Here is a 21717-nt window from a genome sequence, read left to right as displayed (position 1 = left end):
ATATATTTTTCAAAGCTTGTAATTCACAAAATGGAATAGATATGTAATTTTATCTGTCCTATACTTATATTAGAGCTGCATGTTGATGTATTTTAATAAAGATTTAAGTAGAGCTTACAAACCGTGTTTCTTGATTTTGCCTCTGTTACAAGTGATAGATCATCATTTTAAGGAATTATAAAGATATAGTGACAAAAATTAATTGAATTGCATTTCATATTCTAGGTATGACATTTGGGAGCTCAGTTAGCCACCTTGGTTTGTCCATTGAGGACCAAATATCAACTGAAGAAAATCTGACACAGGGAGAAAAAACTGGTGTGAAAAAGATTCTATCATGTTCTTATTGCGGGAAAGACTTTCATTTCAAATCCCTTCTGGAGAACCATGAGAGGACACACACTAGAGAAAGACCGTTCAAGTGTAAAGTATGCGGAAAATCTTTCATACAGAATCATCATCTAAAGTCACACATGATTGTGCATGTTCAGATGTCCTTGTGAGAGGTAAAGTAAGTGGAATCTAATAGGAAGAGACAAATTTCCTATATACCTGGTGGAATGTGGACATTCAGTAATTTTTGGAATGTGGACATTCAGTAATTTTATTACTTAGATGATATATGGATATTGAGAATGTGTGCAGGATCTGCTTTCTTCAAAGTTCATATTTTGGGAATTTCTGAAGGTTGGTTTCATGCAGATGATTTTAAATTTGACATATTTGAAATATTAGTGGTATTGAGAAGTTGGAAGTGTGGATGTTCAGTACTTAAAAATTCTAGTGTTCAACAAGAGAATGTTTCAAATTGTTACATGGACAGTTGTTGTGAGTAAACATTGTATTAGTTTGGAACTGGATATTCCTTTTAAAAGTGCAAATTTGGGAGCAAAATGAGTTAAAAAGTTTAAGCAACAAGAGTACGAGACTCCCAAAAAATACATTTATTGTTAAAACCTTTGAGGAACTGTTCTCAGTATGTACAATGTATAACTTTGTTTAACACACAGTTCTCAGAAAATATAACCTGTTGGCATGAAACATGGGATATTAGGAGATAGACATTTTATCATTAGATTTTACTTGTACATTGCAGAAGTGCTAGTAAAATCTCTTTACCTACCAGTGTGCAGAATGTGCAAATGACCTTTGGTGGATTATATTTAAAATAGACGTAAGGGACACAATGTTGAGCATTTGAATAAATTATTGGTTGGTCATTGCTGTAAATATTATGTACAGGATGGAATAGAATTTTTCATATATATATGTGTCTTTCATGCTAAACAAAAACTAAGAGAAGCAAACATTGACAGGCAATAAATGTCCCTTGCTGAATTAACACCCTTGTAACTATGCAGTTATTTACAAGAAAAGTTAATGTAAATGAAACAAGTGAAAATACAAGTTAAAGCAAAAGTTCCTTTTAGGGCATATCTATATAAATATATAATGATCATCTTGTAAAATTTTGGTTGCAATGTCTGTTTTATACTGCCCCAAAATGTCAAGTAATTATTATGTCTCCCCCAGGAGACATATTGTTTTTGCCCTGTCTGTCCGTTCGTCCGTCCGTACATCACACTTCATTTCCGAGCAATAACTGGAGAACCGTTTTACCTAGAACTTCAAACTTCATAGGGTTGTAGGGCTGCTGGAGTAGACGACCCCTATTGTTTTTGGGGTCACTCCGTCAAAGGTTAAGGTCACAGGGGCCTGAACATTGAAAACCATTTCCGATCAATAACTAGTGAACCACTTGACCCAGAATGTTGAAACTTCATAGGATGATTGGCCATGAAGAGTAGGTGACCCCTATTTATTTTTGGGTCACTCAGTCAAAGTTCAAGGTCACGGGGGCCTGAACATTGAAAACCATTTCTGATCAATAACTAGAGAACCACTTGACCAAGAATGTTGAAACTTCATAGGATGATTTGTCATGAAGAGTAGATGACCCCTATTGATTTTGGGATCACTCTGTCAAAGGTCAAGGTCACAGGAGCCTGAACATTGAAAACCGTTTCCAATCAATAGCTAGAGAACCACTTGACCCAGAATGTTGAAACTTCATAGGATGATTGGTCATAAAGAGTAGATGACCCGTATTGATTTTGGGGTGACTCCATCAAAGGTCAAGGTCACAGGGGCCTGAACATGGAAAACCATTTCAGATCAATAACTAGAGAACCACTTGACCCAGAATGTTGAAACTTCATAGGATGATTGTACATGCAAAGTAGATGACCCCTATCGATTTTGGGGTCACTCCATTAAAGGTCAAGGTCACAGGTGCCTGACCATTGAAAACCATTTCCGGTCAGTAACTTGAGAACCACTTGACCCAGAATGTTGAAACTTAATAGGATGATTGGTCATTCAGAGTAGGTGACCCCTAACAATTTTGGGGTCACTCTGTGAAAGGTCAAGTCACAGGGGCCTGAACATTGAAAACCATTTCCGGTCAGTAACTTGAGAACCACTTGACCCAGAATGATGAAACTTCATAGGATGATTGGTCATGCAGAGTAGATGACCCCTAACGATTTTAGGGTCACTCTGTTAAAGGTCAAGGCCACAGGGGCCTGAACATGGAAAACCATTTCCAATCAATAACTTGAAAACCTCTCGACCCAGAATGTTGAAACTTCATAGGATGATTGTTCATGCAGAGTAAATGACCCCTATTGTTTTGGGTTCACTCCGTTAAAGGTCAAGGTCACAGGGGCCTGAACATTGATAACCAGTTCTGATCAATAACTTGAGAACCACTTGACCCAGAATGTTGAAACTTCATAGGATGATTGCACATGCAGAGTAGATGACCCCTATTGATTTTGGGGTCAGTCCATTAAAGGTCAAGGTCACAGTGGCCTGTTCATGTAAAATCATTTTTTGGAAATAACTTGAGAACCACTTGACCTACAATGTTGAAACTTAATAGGATGATTGGACATGCAGAGTAGATGACCCCTATTTATTTTGAGGTCACTTGATCAAAGGTCAAGGTCACAGGAGTCTGAACAGTGACTTGAGAACCACTAGGCCAAGAGTGTTGAAATTTAGCGGGATGACTGGACATGCCAAGTAGATAACCCCTTTTGCAGCCGACCATAAGTGTCTTTGCATTGGGGGAGACATGCGCTTTTTTACAAAAGCATTTTCTAGTTTACGCTTGTTTTTTAACATAAATTGTTGAATCCAACAACAAATTAAATCTGTTACCACTTTCAGTTGAGTAAATACGGCAATAAGACATTGACCCGGTCAGTCCATTACGATTCGATGAGTAAATTTGTTGCGCATAATTAGAGGGTCGCAATGGGGTTTGTTTTCACATATTAACCATGCATTTGAAGGTAATGATAATATTTAGTTGTTTACATGTAAATTTGCTGATATATGTGTGTTTGTACATACATTATTTTCTTCAAGAATGGAGGAAATAAATAAATCAATCAACCATCCTCTGGTTTAGTAATATAATCCACCAAACGCGTTCAGTCAGAGAGTCGCCTCAATTAGGAAAGAACAGTTTTAACGTCAGAGGTTATTTCTAAGGTCACAGAGTTTGATTGGCCAGCTTGTAATGACAACAGCTTTCGATATCAGTAGCTCAGTGTGACTTACCGAATCATAATGTTCCTTCTCAAGAGAAGGAACAACAAGTCTTGATAAGTAGATTGCAATTCACAAAATTGTCTGTAAGAATAATTTAACTACTGGTATTTTGTTTTGTGCTGACTCATCTTAATCACAAATTTCTTCACAAGATCTTCTATCTTACAGCTTTAAAGGTCTCCTCTGTAACTTGTAACTACTTAAGAAATATTTATATATAAGAAACATTGATTGATTACAGGGCCAATATTCATTAAAATTAGCCTGGACTGTAAAATTAGAAATTGTTGTTCACTATATTCACTGAATTATACTTTAGAAAATAGTGTTATTGTTATGAATAATGATATATATTGCACAAGCCGGTCATAATATTAATAATATTCAACATTGCAAACTCTTGGTTGTGCAAAAATGTCCGATTTTACAGGATTTGTCTTGGACCAGCTCAATAAACCTTAAACATTGAATTCCCTTTCTGTCTGTATGTTCATTAAAATGACTAACAAAGAAATTTTCAGAATTTTTTTGCAGTTCTGCATAGTAAAGTCTGTGACTATGTTCCATACTTAAGTGATGAATAAGTGTTGTTATTTTCCTTCGTTTCAGGTTATCATGACACAGAAGAAAAAAGGGATAAAAGGCCTTTAGTTTGTCCATACTGTAGAAAAGGATTTAATTATAAATCTTTGCTGGAGATACACATAAGAAGCCATACGGGAGAGAAGCCATTCAAATGTAAAATCTGTAACAAAGCTTTCAGCCAGAACAGTCATCGCAGTGTCCATATGGTTACACACTATAGGTCTGCTAACCTGCTAGAGTAACGCAGTGATAAGCACTCTCATCTTTGGTGTAGGAGGTAGTCAACAGGAAATCAGTTGTTATTTTTGAAAGACTTTTAAGCTAGAACAGGACCATATTTAGATGGTTATATATCCTAATGCTGAATGTAAAAAACCAGGAGGAAGGCACAGGTCTGTTATTACAGCAAAATCTGTTATAGAACTGGCGTTACAATGTACAAACTTCAGCACCCTGATTGGATCTTTAATGACAGAAAAAAAAAAAAATTTAATGGAGGAGATGATCCTTAACTTTGGAAGACTGAATAAGAGTATTTGAATTATGATATTTTAGTTAACTTCTGTTGAATAGAACTGTAACATGTTTTGTAAACAAATCGTTATGTAACATGTAAGATGTTGAAATAGCTTAACCTTTATCATGCTAGACACCATTGATTCTGCCTTGCGTCCAGTGTAGATCATGATCAGCCTGCACATCGGACATATTATATGTTTGACATACTATGCACTGGTTCGGTAACTTTGTCTTTACACTTTTACAAAGTTACGTCCATTTGATAAATTTCTTGTATGTAAGCTGGTATTTCAGTAACCCCTAGCTTCACACACTTGATTTCTGTGTTGTTCTTACTAGCACTGCTTAGGTTCCTTAACTCTAGTTTTTATGCCCCCGAAGGGAGGAATATTAGTTTTCAACTGTCCGTCCGTCCGTCCGTTCGTTCGTTAGTTAGTTCGTTAGTCACAACGTTAACTTTTTGCATGAAGGCACTTTACTCGCGAACCACTGCACCCAGGACCTTCAAACTTCACATGCTGGTAGTACTTATTGAGTACACCACCACTATTGACTTTGGGGTCACCAGGTCAAAGGTCAAGGTCACAGGGGCCAAAACGTTAACTTTTTGCATGAAGGCACTTTACTCGCGAACCACTGCACCCAGGACCTTCAAACTTCACATGCTGATAGTACTTGTTGAGTACACTAACCCTACTGACTTTGGGATCACTAGGTCAAAGGTCAAGGTCACAGGGGCCAACGTTAACTTTTTGCATGAAGGCACTTTACTCGCGAACCACTGCACCCAGGACCTTCAAACTTCACATGCTGATAGTACTTATTGAGTACACCACCTCTACTGACTTTGGGGTCACCAGGTCAAAGGTCAAGGTCACAGGGGCCAACATTAACTTTTTGCATGAAGGCACTTTACTCGCGAACCACTGCACCCAGGACATTCAAACTTCACATGCAGATAGTATTTTATGAGTACACCAACCCGACTGACTTTGGGGTCACCAGGTCAAAGGTCAAGGTGCTGTGGGGGCATTTGTCACCATTAGTGACAGCTCTTGTTTCACAAAGTTATGCTCCTGTCGACTTTAGTATTCATTCATTTAACCCTTTTCTTTTAGCAACAAGGCTTTTAAATAGATGAATGTCCTCTAATTAATTATTAGAATATCAGATCCTGCATGAGCTTTTCAAGTTTTATAACGTGTACAATATCTTTAAGAATTATAATGTATTTTGCGTATTTGGAGAGACAGTATGTGCAATCTTCAATGTGTTGAAACTCAGTTTTATTATATTTTTAATCATGTGTGTTTATATAATGATGTCGTGTTAATCTAGGATTTTTATGCCCCCGGCATCTACTGATGTGGGAGGCATAAAGTGATCGTCCTGTCCGTCAATCCGTTCGTTTGTCCGTCCGTACGAGGTTAACCAAATGGGACCGTTTCGTCTAGCATCAATACCCCTTACTAGAATGACTTGATACTAATGCAGATGTAACCTGTGACCATTCCTCATCTTCAGACATCACCTGACCTCAGTTTGACCTTGAACTTGACATTGTTTTGGACTTAGGTTGCTTTGTATCGACAAGGATGCCACCGGGGGCATCAAGTGTTTATTGTTTTAATAATTGTATGAAACAATACTAAAGTTATGTAAATCTTATCGCACAATCGTTTGATTTTTGATCACCATTTTTCTGTTTCATTTTTTTATACCATATACTTCTGTACAAATATTAGCTATGAGTTAATGTGTTGTTAGGGTGTGGATGCATTTTTGCCTCACATATTGATTTTGGTACATAAAATTAAGGTATTGTTCAACAAATAAGTTTCATTTATGTTAAAAAAAAGTTTGCAGTAAATGTGTAAAATACTAAATTTAACTTTAAAATTGATACTAACAGAAAGAAACAATTTCATAGTACATTAGACAGATTTAGATTAAGGTAGTGGTACTGATGATAAACTCGAACAGATGATAAAGTCGACCACCTTCAAATAATTCAATTGCAATTGGTTTTTTGTATAATTGAACATGCCATCTTATAGCAACCACTTACAACACAAGCTGGTGTAAACAAAAACAAAATTGGTAAATAATCTGTATTTAAATAAATGACATACATTTTTCTGTTTTAAAATATTTATCCAAAAATACTGGGGATGCTTACTAAGTATCAATTTAAATTATGTCAGTTATTCAGTAAGAGCTAAGCTTTATTTTGATACTGACCATTGATAATAATTTGCAGAAATAAAAAAGTTACAGGTAAAAAAACCTCATTTTCTGTTTGAGTTTATCATCAGTACCAGTAGTGCTGCTCGTTTAATAAACCCGAAGTAATGACATAACATCATTTGTCCGGAAGACGTAGCATAAAGCCTGGATACTGAAATGAAAATCATTTTATGAATTAATGGCAGCAGGTTAGTAAATGTATGACAACAGCAATGTTACTATCTTTCTAAAGTTGAAATATGATATTAAAACATCTGACATTTAAATAATTAAAAAATACGACTTGAAATTAGCTCAGTGGCGGATCTCTTCAATCATAGGCAAATATCATGAAGACAAGCACAACAGACGTATACATTTTATTTCACCATATTAAAGGACATCATTCTGTTTATAAAGAACTGAGAAGTTTCATCAAAATCTATTCACGAAAATATTTTTAATTTTTCAAACTTTCCACCATTTTTTAGTACTTTGCTCATTCAGAGGTTTTGAAATATTCTTGCTTGAGATTACTGGAAGGGTGGCCAATACTTTGACATTTCTACTGCAGTACTTATATACGTTTTAAAAACCCACCTGTTCATTGTGTTAATTTTGATTTTAGTACTGATTTTTTGCAGTATTATTTGAATAAAAAAGAAAAAAAGAACTGAATTGTTTATTTATAGCATTGCATGTATCGTAATAAATTGCATACATCATAGTTGAGCTTTTATGATGATTTTAATGTTGTTTCTTTACAGAAATAATGGTGAACTTTCGCATATTTCAGTTTGCCATGCAGAAAGACCAAAAGTGTCGACACAAGAGCCATCAACTTGGGAAATACAAGAGGGTACACAGTCTGTACCTGCAGAGAGGATGGCTGACCATAGGTTGTCGTCATACAATTGCATAAAGATGATGGTGGGACAGCAGACCATTTCTGGAATGCAGTGTCACCACTGCAACAAGACCTTCCAATTTAAGTCTAGATTGGATAGACATATGCTAGTCCATACAGGGGAGAAACCTTTTTCTTGTGATATCTGTGGGAAAAGATTCACACAGAAAAGGAACATGTTGAGTCATAAATTATCTTCACATTAGCAAAACAAACAAACATAAAGCTTGGTACTAAATTGAATGTATTGGATATGATTTGCATAGAAAAGGAGCATGATCATAAACCTCTCGGCACATTGGAGAAATGATTAAAGCTGCTTATGTTTGAGAGAAAAACTTGAATATACAAGTGTGAAATGAAAGAAAATAACTGTTGCGATGAACTAACTGTTCAAAAATGAGATGACAGCATTACATGCTATATTTAATATAAGTTTGGTAGAGAAGGTTAAGTTATAGCAGACAATATGTGTAAAGATTATCAATTTTAATAGGATTAATGTACACCCTTCATTTTGGTAAGAGGGTATGTCTGTAAAAAGCTGTATATAGCTTTTGTTAACTTGTTGAAATCTCTGTGACAATAAATAAATTTTGATTTGATTTAATTTGGTTCAGATCTCTGTGTGCATTGTTACCACTTATGTTAAAATGAGGTGTACTAGAAAATAAGTGTATTTATTAACAGATGAAAATCATTCCCACATACTAAGTAAATGTAATATCTTTAAGATATGAAAATAAAAGTAGACTGTTAGTATAGCTTTGGTTTGTTGTTTAGAAAATAGTGAAACAATAATCATGTAGGACAAATATCTTCTTTGTTAAGATATGATACGCCACTGGGTAGATATTAGGGGTGACTATTGAGGCCAATTTTGACTATTGCAATACTATTGATATTGCTTAAAAACTATTGCGATACTATTCTATTGCAGGTTACTATTGCAATACTATTTCAGTAGTTATCGGCCATCATATTTTATACAGTAAAGCTAACAACTGGCATTGTTACACAGTGTAAGAGACGACACTGTTTATAATTGCTGTTAACACACATTGAGATGTTTGTATAACTGAAACGGACAGAAATAATTCTAACATTAAATATTTCTTGCCTTCCTTGGCTTTGGAACAATAAGTAAAACAATAAACCTATGCAAGGTATACTCAAACGAATCGGCCATTTTGTTGCGAATGTCAACATGTTTAATAACCCAAAGCATCGAAAAAGACGAAAATTAACGGATCGGGTTAAGGTGTACCAGCACTAAATGAAGGGCCCTACCGAACAGTTTGCTGTATAATACAAGTAGCCTTCTTTCTCCATGTCCATAGTACATTTTCTCATCTAAAATTAACAGTTATTTAAATATATTTAATCAAAGTTTCTAAGAAACTAAATTTATTAATTATTCTCCAGACTTCTCAGTCCTTTATGGTAGTTTAATTCCGTGAGGGTAATTATTGTAATGGAGACGTAAACATTTTCCGAGGCGCAAATGAAAGCTGGCTCTGTTTCTTGGTTTATAAATTATAAATTATTTCTGTATTTACTAAAATTTCAAAACTATCGAACCTATCGATTGTAGAAGGAACTATCGGCGATTGTTATTGGATCGTGACTTTTCTATCGATGCATGCTATCGGGACACTTAGTATCGCAATGCATCGATAGTTCGATGTATCGTTACACCCCTAGTAGATATTTGACCCTGTGCTTCTGAATGGGTTTTTATACACAGATACACTTAATGTTTTCAGTCATGTTACTTTTTCATTAACTTTATTTTACAGATACGCATATTGGAAGAAGCAGCCAGCCATATAAGCCACGGAGAAAAAAACCTGGTGAACAAGGCACTAAAAAAGTACCATTTAGTTGCGGTTTCTGTGGAAAAACATTCAATTTTAAATCTCTGCTAGATAAACATGTGCGAATTCACACTGGAGAACGACCATTCAAGTGTCCGTTATGTCCAAAGGCTTTTAACCAGAAGGTGCACCTAGAAGGACATCAGATCGTACATGCCAAAATGAATCTATACAATTAATGTGTAACATGGACTTAAATCATATATTGTAGTAATACGTTGACATAACTAGACAGTAGTGTACAACATCACAGCAGTTATATTACATTTTTTTTGTGGAAAAGCATTGTTTAAATCTCCAATAAAGAAACATACACATTCATTTTTGAGATTTGAGAGCCACCATTGTCTTTTTATTTGAAGAAGATGGTTCATGCAGATGGACAATGTGTTACAAACAAAACATAAGTTGATGAGAATGGAATGTGTTTAGTGTAACAAAACGGTGTTAACAGTAAAAGACTGTGTTTAGTATAGCGTAACTCCATGTCAAAAGTAACTCTACAATTGAACTGTATGCATCAATCAATATAATTGTCAAAGTTTGGTCATTTTGTGTAACACAGCCTGTAATACTGTAAGTGTATTAATATTAGCAGAGTACTAATTTTCGCGCTATTAGCGGGATTGGGCATGCACTAATTCAAGTCTAGTGCTAATATTGGACTGAAATGAAAGGCTTAAAAAAGTGATATTTATAGTATTGAAAATACCGTAATCACAATGCAACAGAACACAGAGAAATATATACTAATTGTGTAAATACGACAATAACTGCATTCCTTACTATTATTCTGTAGAATTTTTTGAATAGAATAATTTAACCTGTTTGAATATTAGTACAAAAGTCATCTATTTTTGAAAATTAAGCTGCTTTTTTTTCTTCGCCATTGTCCATAAACATGGTATATAACACCTTCGGAATAGATTGCCAGTTTGTCTGGTCACGCTAATAACAAGTGTCACCATAACATTATACTGCTTTGAAAACCAAGTGCAAATTTGAAAACAAACAATTATCACCATTCTGCACTGTGTACATGTACAAATTTACAGTATACAGATTAACACTAATCTAAACGAATGTAGATTTTATGTCAGACTGTAGACCTATGCATTTTTATGTGCGTGCCTGGTCGATTTCATTACGAATACCATTCAGCCACCAACTGGCTATTTTAGCGCTGGTGATACTGCATATATCTCTGTTATTGAATCTTGAGTTGTGAAACTGCAGAAATGTTGTTCATCATTTGATGTTGTGCACTTTGGGTTTATTAGAAATTTACCCTCCCCGCTTTTCTGTCCCGTCCCCTTCCCTCTTATCTCCACCTACAATTTTTTAACACTTAGTTTCTTTTGTCTTGTTTTTCTCAATGTTTTGTTGTATCCAAATGGAGAAACATTAAGTTTTATTTGAGTTACAGCTGAATGTCTTATTCATTGGTTATTTAAGTAAAAGAACATTTTTGCAGTAGTTTTTGTGTTCATTTCTGCCCCTCATTTGCTCATTTCCAAATCTGAATACTGATGACCACACCAGATGTTCATTTCTAAAGAACTGGAAAAATCAAAGTGACTTGGCACATACATTTTGATGCTGTATTATAAAGCTACTTCTGTGAATTAAAGTGAAGGTACTGTGAAATCATTAATATTCTTGGGTGCCTAATTTTCGTTGTTGAGTCAGTCCACGAATTTTATCCCAATGAACAAGTAAAATTCCTATTCATTTTATGTTCAAAAGTTGACATCCACGAATTCATATTATGCCGTTTTGACCAAAAATCACGAAATTTCATGCCCACGAAATTAAATGATTTTACAGTATTAGATAATATTGCCAACATATCTGAATGAAAAACAGAAAGAAGAGAACAGACATCACCTTTTAGTTTGATCATAAATCATATTTATTGATGTTTTAGTTGGGCACAACATTTTTTTTTCAATAAAGAATTCAGGACATTTGTATTTGAAAAAACAACACTTCTTTCTTTTTCCAGGGACCTCACATTCCAAAATGATATTTGATTCAAGCAAACGACATTGGAAAGCTGGGCAAGAAAATACTAAAACTGTATCACCCGAGCACAGACATTGTGGAAAAGAGTTTACAGAAAAGACCAAGCTACATATGAGAGGCCACTCTGAGGAAAAATTGCATGCAACATTTGTTTCTAATTATGAGCAAGATACAGCTCTTGTAGGTGTGCAGCCAAAGTACAGATGTGAACTGTGTGGCAAATTGTTTCTTTACAAGTCAAAACATGATGTACATATGAGAAAACATACTGGAGATAGACCATACACTTGTAACATTTGTAATAGGAGTTTTAAACACCCATACCAAGTTTCAACACATCCCTGCAAACCGTTGTAAATTGATTGTGGCTGTGTAAATTGTTGTTACTAACTGTCACAGACATACAAAGAAGAAAAAAAAAGGAATAAGAAATATTTTCTGATTTTGCTGTAACCTTAAAATATGATTGATTAAAATGTACCAAATGTGAGTTCCTAAATTACAAATATCAAAACATTAACATTTTGTATTTATTGTTTACCACTAAAGCAGCCCAAAGTCGTATGCAGTCAAATCCATTCATATTATATTCCTGTGATATTTAAGAAATGGAATACTGAACTTTGATGCACTGATCCGTATCAAGGAATTCCATGACATGACAATATATCTGGACATTGTAGTCTACTCGAGTGTGTAAAAATGAAGTAATGTATATGAAATATGTAAATAACCTCAAACAATAAGTATTTTCTCCCTCCAAATGATTCACTACTGAAAAATGATATGCTATTTGTAGATGCTAAAAGTCATTTTGCTGTAAGAGTTATATGTAAATTTTATGTTTTTGCTTTTTCAGAGTGTACTGTACAGAGGAAAGGTTTCAACTATCGCTGTGAATTCTGTGATAAAGTACTACGTGATCGTACCGACCTTGCCAGACACAGACGAAGTCATACAGGAGAGAAGCCTTACGTTTGTGATATCTGTAACAAGTCATTTGCCCAGAAAGGAAACATGCAGAGTCACAGAAAAAAAATGCACAGTTCCGTTAATTATGTCTCCCACCCCACAGTGGTGTGGGAGACAAATTGATTTACTCTTGTCTGTGTGTGTGTCTGTCTGTCTGTCTGTCACAAAGCTTGTCCGCACTCTCGAGTCCAACATTTCTCATCCAATCTTCACCAGACTTGAACAAAATGTGTTTGACCATAAGTCCTCGACCAAGTTCGATAACTAGCCAAGTCGGCCAGTACTTCAGACTTATGGCTCTTGAACTACCGAAAAACGCTCAGATTTAAGGCGCATTCATCAAGCCAAAAGAACTCTTACACTACTCAAGAGTAGTATAGGAGTCCTTTTGGCTTGATAAATGTGCATGCGCTCTAGTAGTATTATAAGGAGTCCTGTTCGAGTCCTTTATGTGCATGCATTCTAAGTCCAATCTTCACCAGACTTTTAACAAAATGAGTAAACTGTATATAAAGACTGACTTACTATTTAGATGATTAGGCAGTTGTGGGAGACATGCGCTTTTCTCAAAAGCAGCTCAAGTTACTGACAGTTGATTTATGTAATAGATCTACATACCATGACTTTAATTATCAAGAAAAGCTGCCTTAACTTAAATGGTACATTTGACAAAATTGACTGTTAGAATTAGGTAATCCATCTGTTATATTGGTCCTTATCCATTGACCTAGTTTCAACAGCAAAGTTCTTGGATCTATAACAGCGTCACTATGAAAACAAATGATTGTTTATAATTTACTAACGTTAACTAGCGCTGGGTTTGGAATATGACCCTCGCTGTGTTTTCCCAGGATCCCTTGTAGGCTTGCTTCATGAAGAGGTATATCAACTTATGAAAAGTGACATCATACTGGAAAGAAGTTATATTTTTGTATTCAGAAATCACACAGACCTTTCCTAATGGTCTGCATTAATTTTCCCGCATTGAATGTATGTCGCGAAGTGCGAGAGAAATTTGTAATATTTACTCTACTAACCTGAAACATAGCTTACATTTTTTGATAAGCTTATAATTAGCTTTTTTGACGGTATTACTCATAGGTTGGCTATTCAGCTTTCCCTCTCTCCAAATTTGGGAGTTGCTGTTTGATTTGCACACGGCACTAGTTTTTTCTGGGAAAGAGATTAGATATATTCGGTATTTAGGCCAGACAACACCTAAAATTTTACAGAGATTTTAATAAAGAAAATTGAAAGATATTTGTTACAAAATGGGAATAAACTGTAGAAAACTAACTCTGTTCAAAATTTAATTTAACTGTTTCTAGTGTAGTGAAAAGGAAAAGTAGTCACGGGTCGCTACAGTGTACACTATTAAATCTATGTTAGACCTAACCCTAACCTTTAGTCAGTATATTGTACACTCATTACATGTGTACATCCAATGGGGTTGATTTTATATTGGCACTTTCCTGACACAGACAAAATCATGTAAGAATATCTAGTATTAAACCCATTTTCTCGAAACACAACTGTTTGATACCATAATATAAGAAAACAAACAAACATGAAACATTTTGTTTAAAATATTGATAGTTTATAGATCTATGTATTATAGTAATGTTTAGAGAAAGAAAATTGTCATTTTGAAATATTAAAACTTTAAAGATATTGAAGAGTGAGCATCAAGTTGTAAAAATTGAGATTGAGTGAATTGGGTGGAATTATAAATGGATTCAGATTTTGAAGTAATGTTGATTGATAGTGTATAAAGTGAGAAGAAGGTATTGGCTGTATGTCCAGTGTAAGGTATGAAGTAGGGAACGGTTTGGATGTTACCACAGTTAGACATTTATATTATTCAGTGTAAAAATTATTACAAATTTCTTTTTTTGCATATTTGTATTAAATGCCAATGTCATCAATAAATTTGAAAAAATTCCTTGCTGGTTTTACTTATTTTGGACACATTATTGTTTCAGTATTGATAATGGATCCCAGAAAATTCTAAAAAGACTTAATTTTGATATTTTTCTTAATTTTCCAGGGGCAGTGGAGTGTAAAGCAAGCTTCTATCCATGTGAGCTTTGTCCAAAGGTGTTTGCCAACCGTGGACTACTTGCTAGACATATACGAGTTCACACAGGAGAGAGACCTTTTGTCTGTCCTACATGCGGAAAGGCATTTAAACAGAAAGGGGCACTGAAGGGACACACAGCAGTACATTTAAAGGACAAATTTCCAAATATGTGATATATATACAGTACTTGTTTAACATACTGTGTAGTTTATCTGTTAGAATGTATACATATATATCAAGACTGACTGACAACATTTTCAAGATATTTTGTGTATAGCTACATCGAACTGTAAATACATAAACGTACGCTAGCGACCACATCTGTTTAAGAGACCACTTGCATTAACAGACAAATTTTCAGTCTGTTAGTGTTAAGATTACCCCTGCTCTTCCTTTTGTTTCTTTCTAAATGCAGCTTAAACTGAACAAGAATGTGCACAAATAGTGAAAAAAAATGGGTATGAAGCAATTGGGAATATGTGGTTACCAAATATGTTAAAAACAAGTATTATCAATCAGAAGTAAATATTATGTTGTGTATTAGTGTTTTATATTTTACTGATGGAAAATGTGCAAGGCCATCAAGCAAAATAGAAGTGTCCAGAGTCAGTTGAGTCAGTTTTTGAGGTAATGAAATGTGCAGTACCCTTCACACCCTAAGCACCAGCAGAAATGGAACTCTATTGTAAAATGAAATTAAATGTAGTCCATGATCCCAAATTGAGTCACCTTACAACAAATAATGTTTTCAAAGCAGATCTTTATGCTTTAAGTTAAGAGTTTAAAGTTAGGAGTGGTATAGTTTTGAATGGGAGCACTGTGTAGGCTCTAGCTCTTATTGTTGAAAAAAGTAACATACTTGGTCATTTAACTATGTATATTGCAAATTGTAATTTGTTGTTTGTTGAAAATATTTTATGGATACAGATTTTTCATTTCAAGATTCATACATTGAATCAGAGATTCAAAAAAAAAAAATGTTTTTAATAGTGTTGAGAATATTTTACTTGTGGCAATAAAGATGCGGCCTGAAACCTTCAGGTGCCTGTCATGCAAGCCCTTAATTGGAGTTTCAGAAATTAACCTTCAGTGGTACCTCAAAGTCCTTTAATTGTGAAAAGTTCTTTTTGAAGAATACGTATTCTGGAAGAAAAATGTAAAAATTAAAAGTTCTAATTGTGAAAACTTTATTTTGAAAAATGTGAATTCTGGAAGAAAGATAAAAAGTTCTAATTGTGAGAACTTTATTGTGAAAAATGTGTATTCTGAAAGAAAAATGTAAAAATAGTTTAGTCTTTGTTGTACTTTAGCTTATGTGATATGAGGGATGTTCTAAAGTTTTGATACAAGCCTCAAACTGCAAGTTTATACATCATAGAGATGTATACATGTATATGGTATCATTTTCAAGGTTAAAAATATATCTTTCCAGGACACTATTTAGATCAGTTATAACAAACCTGTTAGGCTTGTATCAAAACTTTAATAACACCCCTCATAGTTTAGGAAGCAAGACACGTCACCTCAACGCAACAAAGTCGTATCTCTATATAAATTTATAATAAGATACGACTTTGTTGCACTGAGGTGACGATTAGTGTTTCAAAGCATTGATTTTACCTAAACATTAATGGGCTTAATGTTCATCTTGAAAGGGTGTTGTTTGAAAAGAGTGAGGTAGGACAGTTGTAAGTCTTATACAGTCGATTCCACTTATTTGAATAGTGGTTATTAGAACATTCCGCTTATTTGCATACAAAGTTAAAGCATGTACCTACATCAAATATATTGTGAACTTTTATTTTTATTATTAAAATGAAGCATTTATTTTCAGTCAAATATGTAATTGTATTTATCTCTTTTTTTCAGGAGGAAAGAATGAATGTTCGATTTGTGGTAAGACGTTTCAATACAAGTACAATCTTGGTTTGCATATGAGAATTCATACAGGAGAGAAGCCGTTCGGATGTAATATTTGTGGGAAAAGATTCAATCAGAAAGGAAACCTGAAAAGTCACATGATCACACACTTCCCAGTTGAAGATTTCTGAAGAAAATATAAATATATATAATCTACGAGTTGTTTAAAAATGATAAAGACTTTCACCTTGATGTAGATTTGATATAATATTTCTGTTGAGCGCTTTTGTTGAACATCTTGATGTGCCACTTGAGTTTTCAAATGGAGACATTTCCATAAACCTTTGGAAAAAATGTGTATAATCAATTAATTTTTAGCTCGACTATTCGAAGAATAAGTAGAGCTATCCTACTCACCACGGCGTCGGCGTCGGCGTCATACCCTGGTTAAGTTTTTCGTACCAGTCCACATTTTGACAAAGTCTTTTGAGATAAAGCTTTGAAACTTTCAACACTTGTTTACCATCACCATGTCCAGTTATAGGCAAGAGTACATAACTCTGTCAAGAATTTTGACTGAATTATGGCCCCTTTTGACTTAGAAATCTTGGTTAAGTTTTTCGTACCAGTTCATATTTTGACAAAGTCTTTTGAGATAAAGCTTTGAAACTTTCAACACTTGTTTACCATCACCATGTCCAGTTATAGGCAAGAGTACATAACTCTGTCAAGCATTTTGACTGAATTATGACCCCTTTTGACTTAGAAATCTTGGTTAGGTTTTTCATACCAGTTCATATTTTGACAAAGTCTTTTGAGATAAAGCTTTGAAACTTTCAACACTTGTTTACCATCACCATGTCCAGTTATAGGCAAGAGTACATAACTCCATCAAGCATTTTGGTTGAATTATGGCCCCTTTTTGACTTAGAAATCTTGGTTAAGTTTTTCGTACCAGTCCACATTTTGACAAAGTCTTTTGAGATAAAGCTTTGAAACTTTCAACACTTGTTTACCATCACAATATCCAGTTGTAGGCAAGAGTACATAACTCCATCAAGCATTTTGACTGAATTATGGCCCCTTTTGACTTAGAAATCTTGGTTAAGTTTTTCGTACCAGTTTATATTTTGTGTAGTGTTTGACATATGGCTTTGAAACTTTTATATCTTGTTCAGTATAATAGTCTCTATCAGTAGGCAAGAGTACGTAACTCTCTCGTCTTTTTTGGCTGAATTATGGCCCTTTTTGAACTTGGAAACTGGTTCTGTTTTGTAAATGTCCATGTTTTGTCAAGACTATTTGACATATGGCTTTTAAACTTTAAACACCTGTTTATCATTATGATTTCCATCTCTAGGCAAGAGTACATAACTCTGACAACTATTTTGACTGAATTATGGCCCTTTTTGGACTTTCAAATTTGTTCAGTTTTTCTTACAAGTCAGTGTTTTGTCAAAACTATTTGAACTGTGGCTTTGAAACTTTTAACACTAGTTTATCAACATGATTTCCATCTGTAGGCAAGAGTACATAACTCTGTCAACTATTTTGACTGAATTATGGCCCTTTTTGGACTTGGAAATTAGTTAAATTTTTCATATAAGTCCATGTTTTGCCTAACATATAACTTAACATATTTGCCATCATGGTCACACATTGCCATTTAGTGCAAGACTAATCGAAATCCACAAATACAGGAACATTTTTTGTTTAATCCATTTTTTTGTTTAGTCTAAAAATCTATGGAAATATTTTGACCCCATTCTTCAATCAATTCTTTGAATAGTCGAGCGCGCTGTCATCCAACAGCTCTTGTTGACATTGCTAGTAAGTTCTTAATTAACAGTATTTATTTTATGCTTATTGGTGAAATACTGGAAAATAGCAATGAGATATAAATTGATATCACTCACAGTGCCGAACTTCTTTTTTTTCCAGATAAATTATCTCCCTTGAAATATATTCTTTAATTACCTCCCTTTGCTGCCTTTAAAATTACTGGATTATACTAATACTCAAGCCATACACGAGTCATGAACTGCTAGACAATCCTATATAGAACAGGCCAGCTATAATTAAATATGTTACCTTTGTCAGCTTGGTTGCTAGGCCTTGCCATTCATGTAGCTGCAGATATGTGTCATTGTGTGTTTCCTCTACTTTTTTTCCATTGGTTCACTATCGTGTGGTAGATTTTACTGGCGACAGCACATTTAGTTGGTTGTTGTCTTAGTTAATTATCACAAGACATCAACTCAGCCTTACGTAATATGCCAGCATTTTCGTCGAAGTAGTTTCCCACAACAACTACAAGGCAACAAGCCAATTGTGTTCCAACTTCCATCCATTTTGTTATGCTATGCAGCTCCTAGATCAATATTTCCTAATTATTTCTATTGAATCCATGATGATATTTAATTCTGCAGCTTGATTTTCCAAAGACTTACGCATATTCCACAGTTGTTTAGAATTTTCTTGTTGTTTTTTTTAATCTGACCTTCAGCTTGTGTTTTGGTAAACAAAGCAAGCTTCCGGTTATTCAACGAACTGACTGATTGACCCGAAAAGTTTTAAATATGCTTCTACTTAACTACGTCTCTGTTAGCCACGGACTGTGTATTTTTACACAAAATATTTAAATGCAGTTTTTGTTTTTAAAAACGAAATGGCGTCGTGTTGATTTAATGAACCTAATCACCAATATTCGATATTAATGTGCCTAAGTGTCCATGGTAATTTAGCGGATGTATCATATGTAACACGGTAGCTTAAATAAATCCGAATTTCGTCATGAAATATTGGATTTATATGAACATTTATGCACGTAATAAACAGAAAATTCGTTGATCTTCACAAACTAGCATAAAATAAAAAGAAAATTTGTTTGTTTGCAGTGAGATATCGAAATATATCATCACCGATAAGGGAGACAATTCTGATATTTTCACTCAGGCTCCGCCTTCGTGAAAATATTCAATTGTCTCCCTTATCGGTGATGATATATTTCGATATCTCACTGCAAACAAACAAATATCCTATATATTTTTAACAGAATTTTTGTTTTCTGTTGAAATTATTACAATAAGACTTTGTTCATGTCCTGATTTTACTGTAAAATCATTTAATTTCATAGGCATTAATTTCGTGGTTTTGGTCAAAACGGTAATTTCATGGGGATATGAATTCGTGGATTTCAACTTTTGAATATAAAATGAATGGAATTTGTACTTGTTCGTTGGGATTAAATTTCTTGGATTGACTCATCCACGAAAATTAGTCCCCCACGAATATTAATGATTTCACAGTAAATGAAGTATTGTGACATGGCACTTTTTTCAACATGAGGTTCACAAAACGATTACCTCCTGAAGATTGATTTGTGTTGTAGTTTATTTGTCTGCTTTCTAATATGTGGTGTTTTGTCTGTAAGATAGTTATGCCTAAAACTATTCTGAAAAGATAACTTACTGTTTTCAAAGCCAGCAGAATATGCTATGATACCGCAATTATCACATTGTCATTGTAAGTGCATGCTGAAAATATCTCATCTTTACATAGATTTTGAACAAAACCTTGATTGTTAAGCATTTAACAAAAAAATTTAGCCTCTGGTTTAACTGTCTTCTGTTTTTGATTTAGATGTTGTTACTTCAGATTATTAATGTAATTACTGTTTAGTATTTATTATAAGTTTTTGTCAGAGATCTGAGGAACAAGTCTTCAAGCATTTAATTTTTCATTTCTTTATTCATTGCCTTTTGAGTTATTAGTAGTATACTCTTTACAGTTCAAGCAGGCAGTTTTGAAAAAAAGAGGGTGATATTGTTTTTGATATTATGATTACTGGTATATTTCTAGGTGACTTTTGTTCTTTAGTTGTACAGTAAATGCAACTGCCTTCATATTTTGGTATATTTGGAATCTAGGTCAGTATTCTCTGTACAATGCAAGTAGAAAGAGCAAGTAAGGCTTAGTGTACATATTTGGTAGTTTTTGTGTTAATCTTAATTGTTTTAAAAAAAACCCATACTTTTTACATTTGAAAATAAACTTCAACAAAATGAAATGTTTTTGTAGTGTTTAGAACTGGTTTGAGATGAGTTAAGTTAGATGCAAATGTCATAGCCATATATCATTGTATTTTGAAACTTGGTAACTTTATTGAAATTATATGTAGGATAGTTTTAATGGAGAATGATTGTAGTGTGTGATGGTGTTGGATTTATCATGTATAAGACTGTAAGATTTATGGAGTCACATATCTGTTAGATAATTCAGCAAATAATTAGGCCATATGTTGCCCATCCTGTGTAAGTGCTGTACTCCACAGCTATAGACTTAATGTTGCCTGGGTATAAACTTTAGTCTAAGATTGATGGGATCATAATCTGTTTGATAAATTAAAACAATAACTAGGCCATATGTTGCCCATCCTGTGCAAGCGCTGTACTCGACAGCTATAGACTTAATGTTGCCTGGGTATAAACTTTAGTCTAAGATTGATGGGATCATAATCTGTTTGATAAATTAAAACAATAACTAGGCCATATGTTTTCCATCCTGTGTAAGTGCTGTACTCGACACTATAGACTTAATGTTGCCTGGGTATAAACTTTAGTCTAAGATTGATGGGATCATAATCTGTTTGATAAATTAAAACAATAACTAGGCTATATGTTTCCCATCCTGTGTAAGTGCTGTACTCCACAGCTATAGACTTAATGTTGCCTGGGTATAAACTTTAGTCTAAGATTGATGGGATCATAATCTGTTTGATAAATTAAAACAATAACTAGGCCATATGTTGCCCATCCTGTGCAAGCGCTGTACTCGACAGCTATAGACTTAATGCTGCCTGGGTATAAACTTTAGTCTAAGACTGATGGGATCATAATCTGTTTGATAAATTAAAACAATAACTAGGCCATATGTTTTCCATCCTGAGTTAGTGCTGTACTCGACAGCTATAGACTTAATGCTGCCTGGGTATAAACTTTAGTCTAAGACTGATGTGATCATAATCTGTTTGATAAATTAAAACA

The 21717-nt window shown here is 34.2% G+C and overlaps 1 protein-coding gene across 27 annotated transcripts in view; it reads left to right on the top strand.

The window, feature by feature from the left end:
- The window catches only part of LOC123540611 (zinc finger protein 202-like), a 170031-nt gene that overhangs the window by 60107 nt on the left and 88207 nt on the right, over nt 1–21717 (top strand). Inside the window, exon 5 of one of the 27 annotated variants that reach the window (XM_053527440.1) lies at nt 16682–20741. The exons of 19 other annotated variants lie outside the window; for them this stretch is intronic. In XM_053527440.1, the coding sequence (XP_053383415.1) occupies nt 16682–16863 (182 nt within the window). In that variant the 3' untranslated portion in view covers nt 16864–20741. Of the gene's footprint in view, nt 1–225; nt 1295–4230; nt 7625–7747; nt 8535–9657; nt 11212–11740; nt 12215–12619; nt 14675–14779; nt 15351–16681; nt 20742–21717 lie in introns of those variants that run through there. 7 more of the 27 variants (XM_045325812.2, XM_053527418.1, XM_045325804.2 and 4 more) reach the window with 7 other exon arrangements.

Source organism: Mercenaria mercenaria, chromosome 16 (genome assembly GCF_021730395.1).
Source record: "Mercenaria mercenaria strain notata chromosome 16, MADL_Memer_1, whole genome shotgun sequence".
NCBI lineage: Eukaryota > Metazoa > Mollusca > Bivalvia > Venerida > Veneridae > Mercenaria > Mercenaria mercenaria.
The sequence above is the reverse complement of the archived record's forward strand: the minus strand, read 5'-3'. Positions and strand labels throughout refer to the sequence as shown.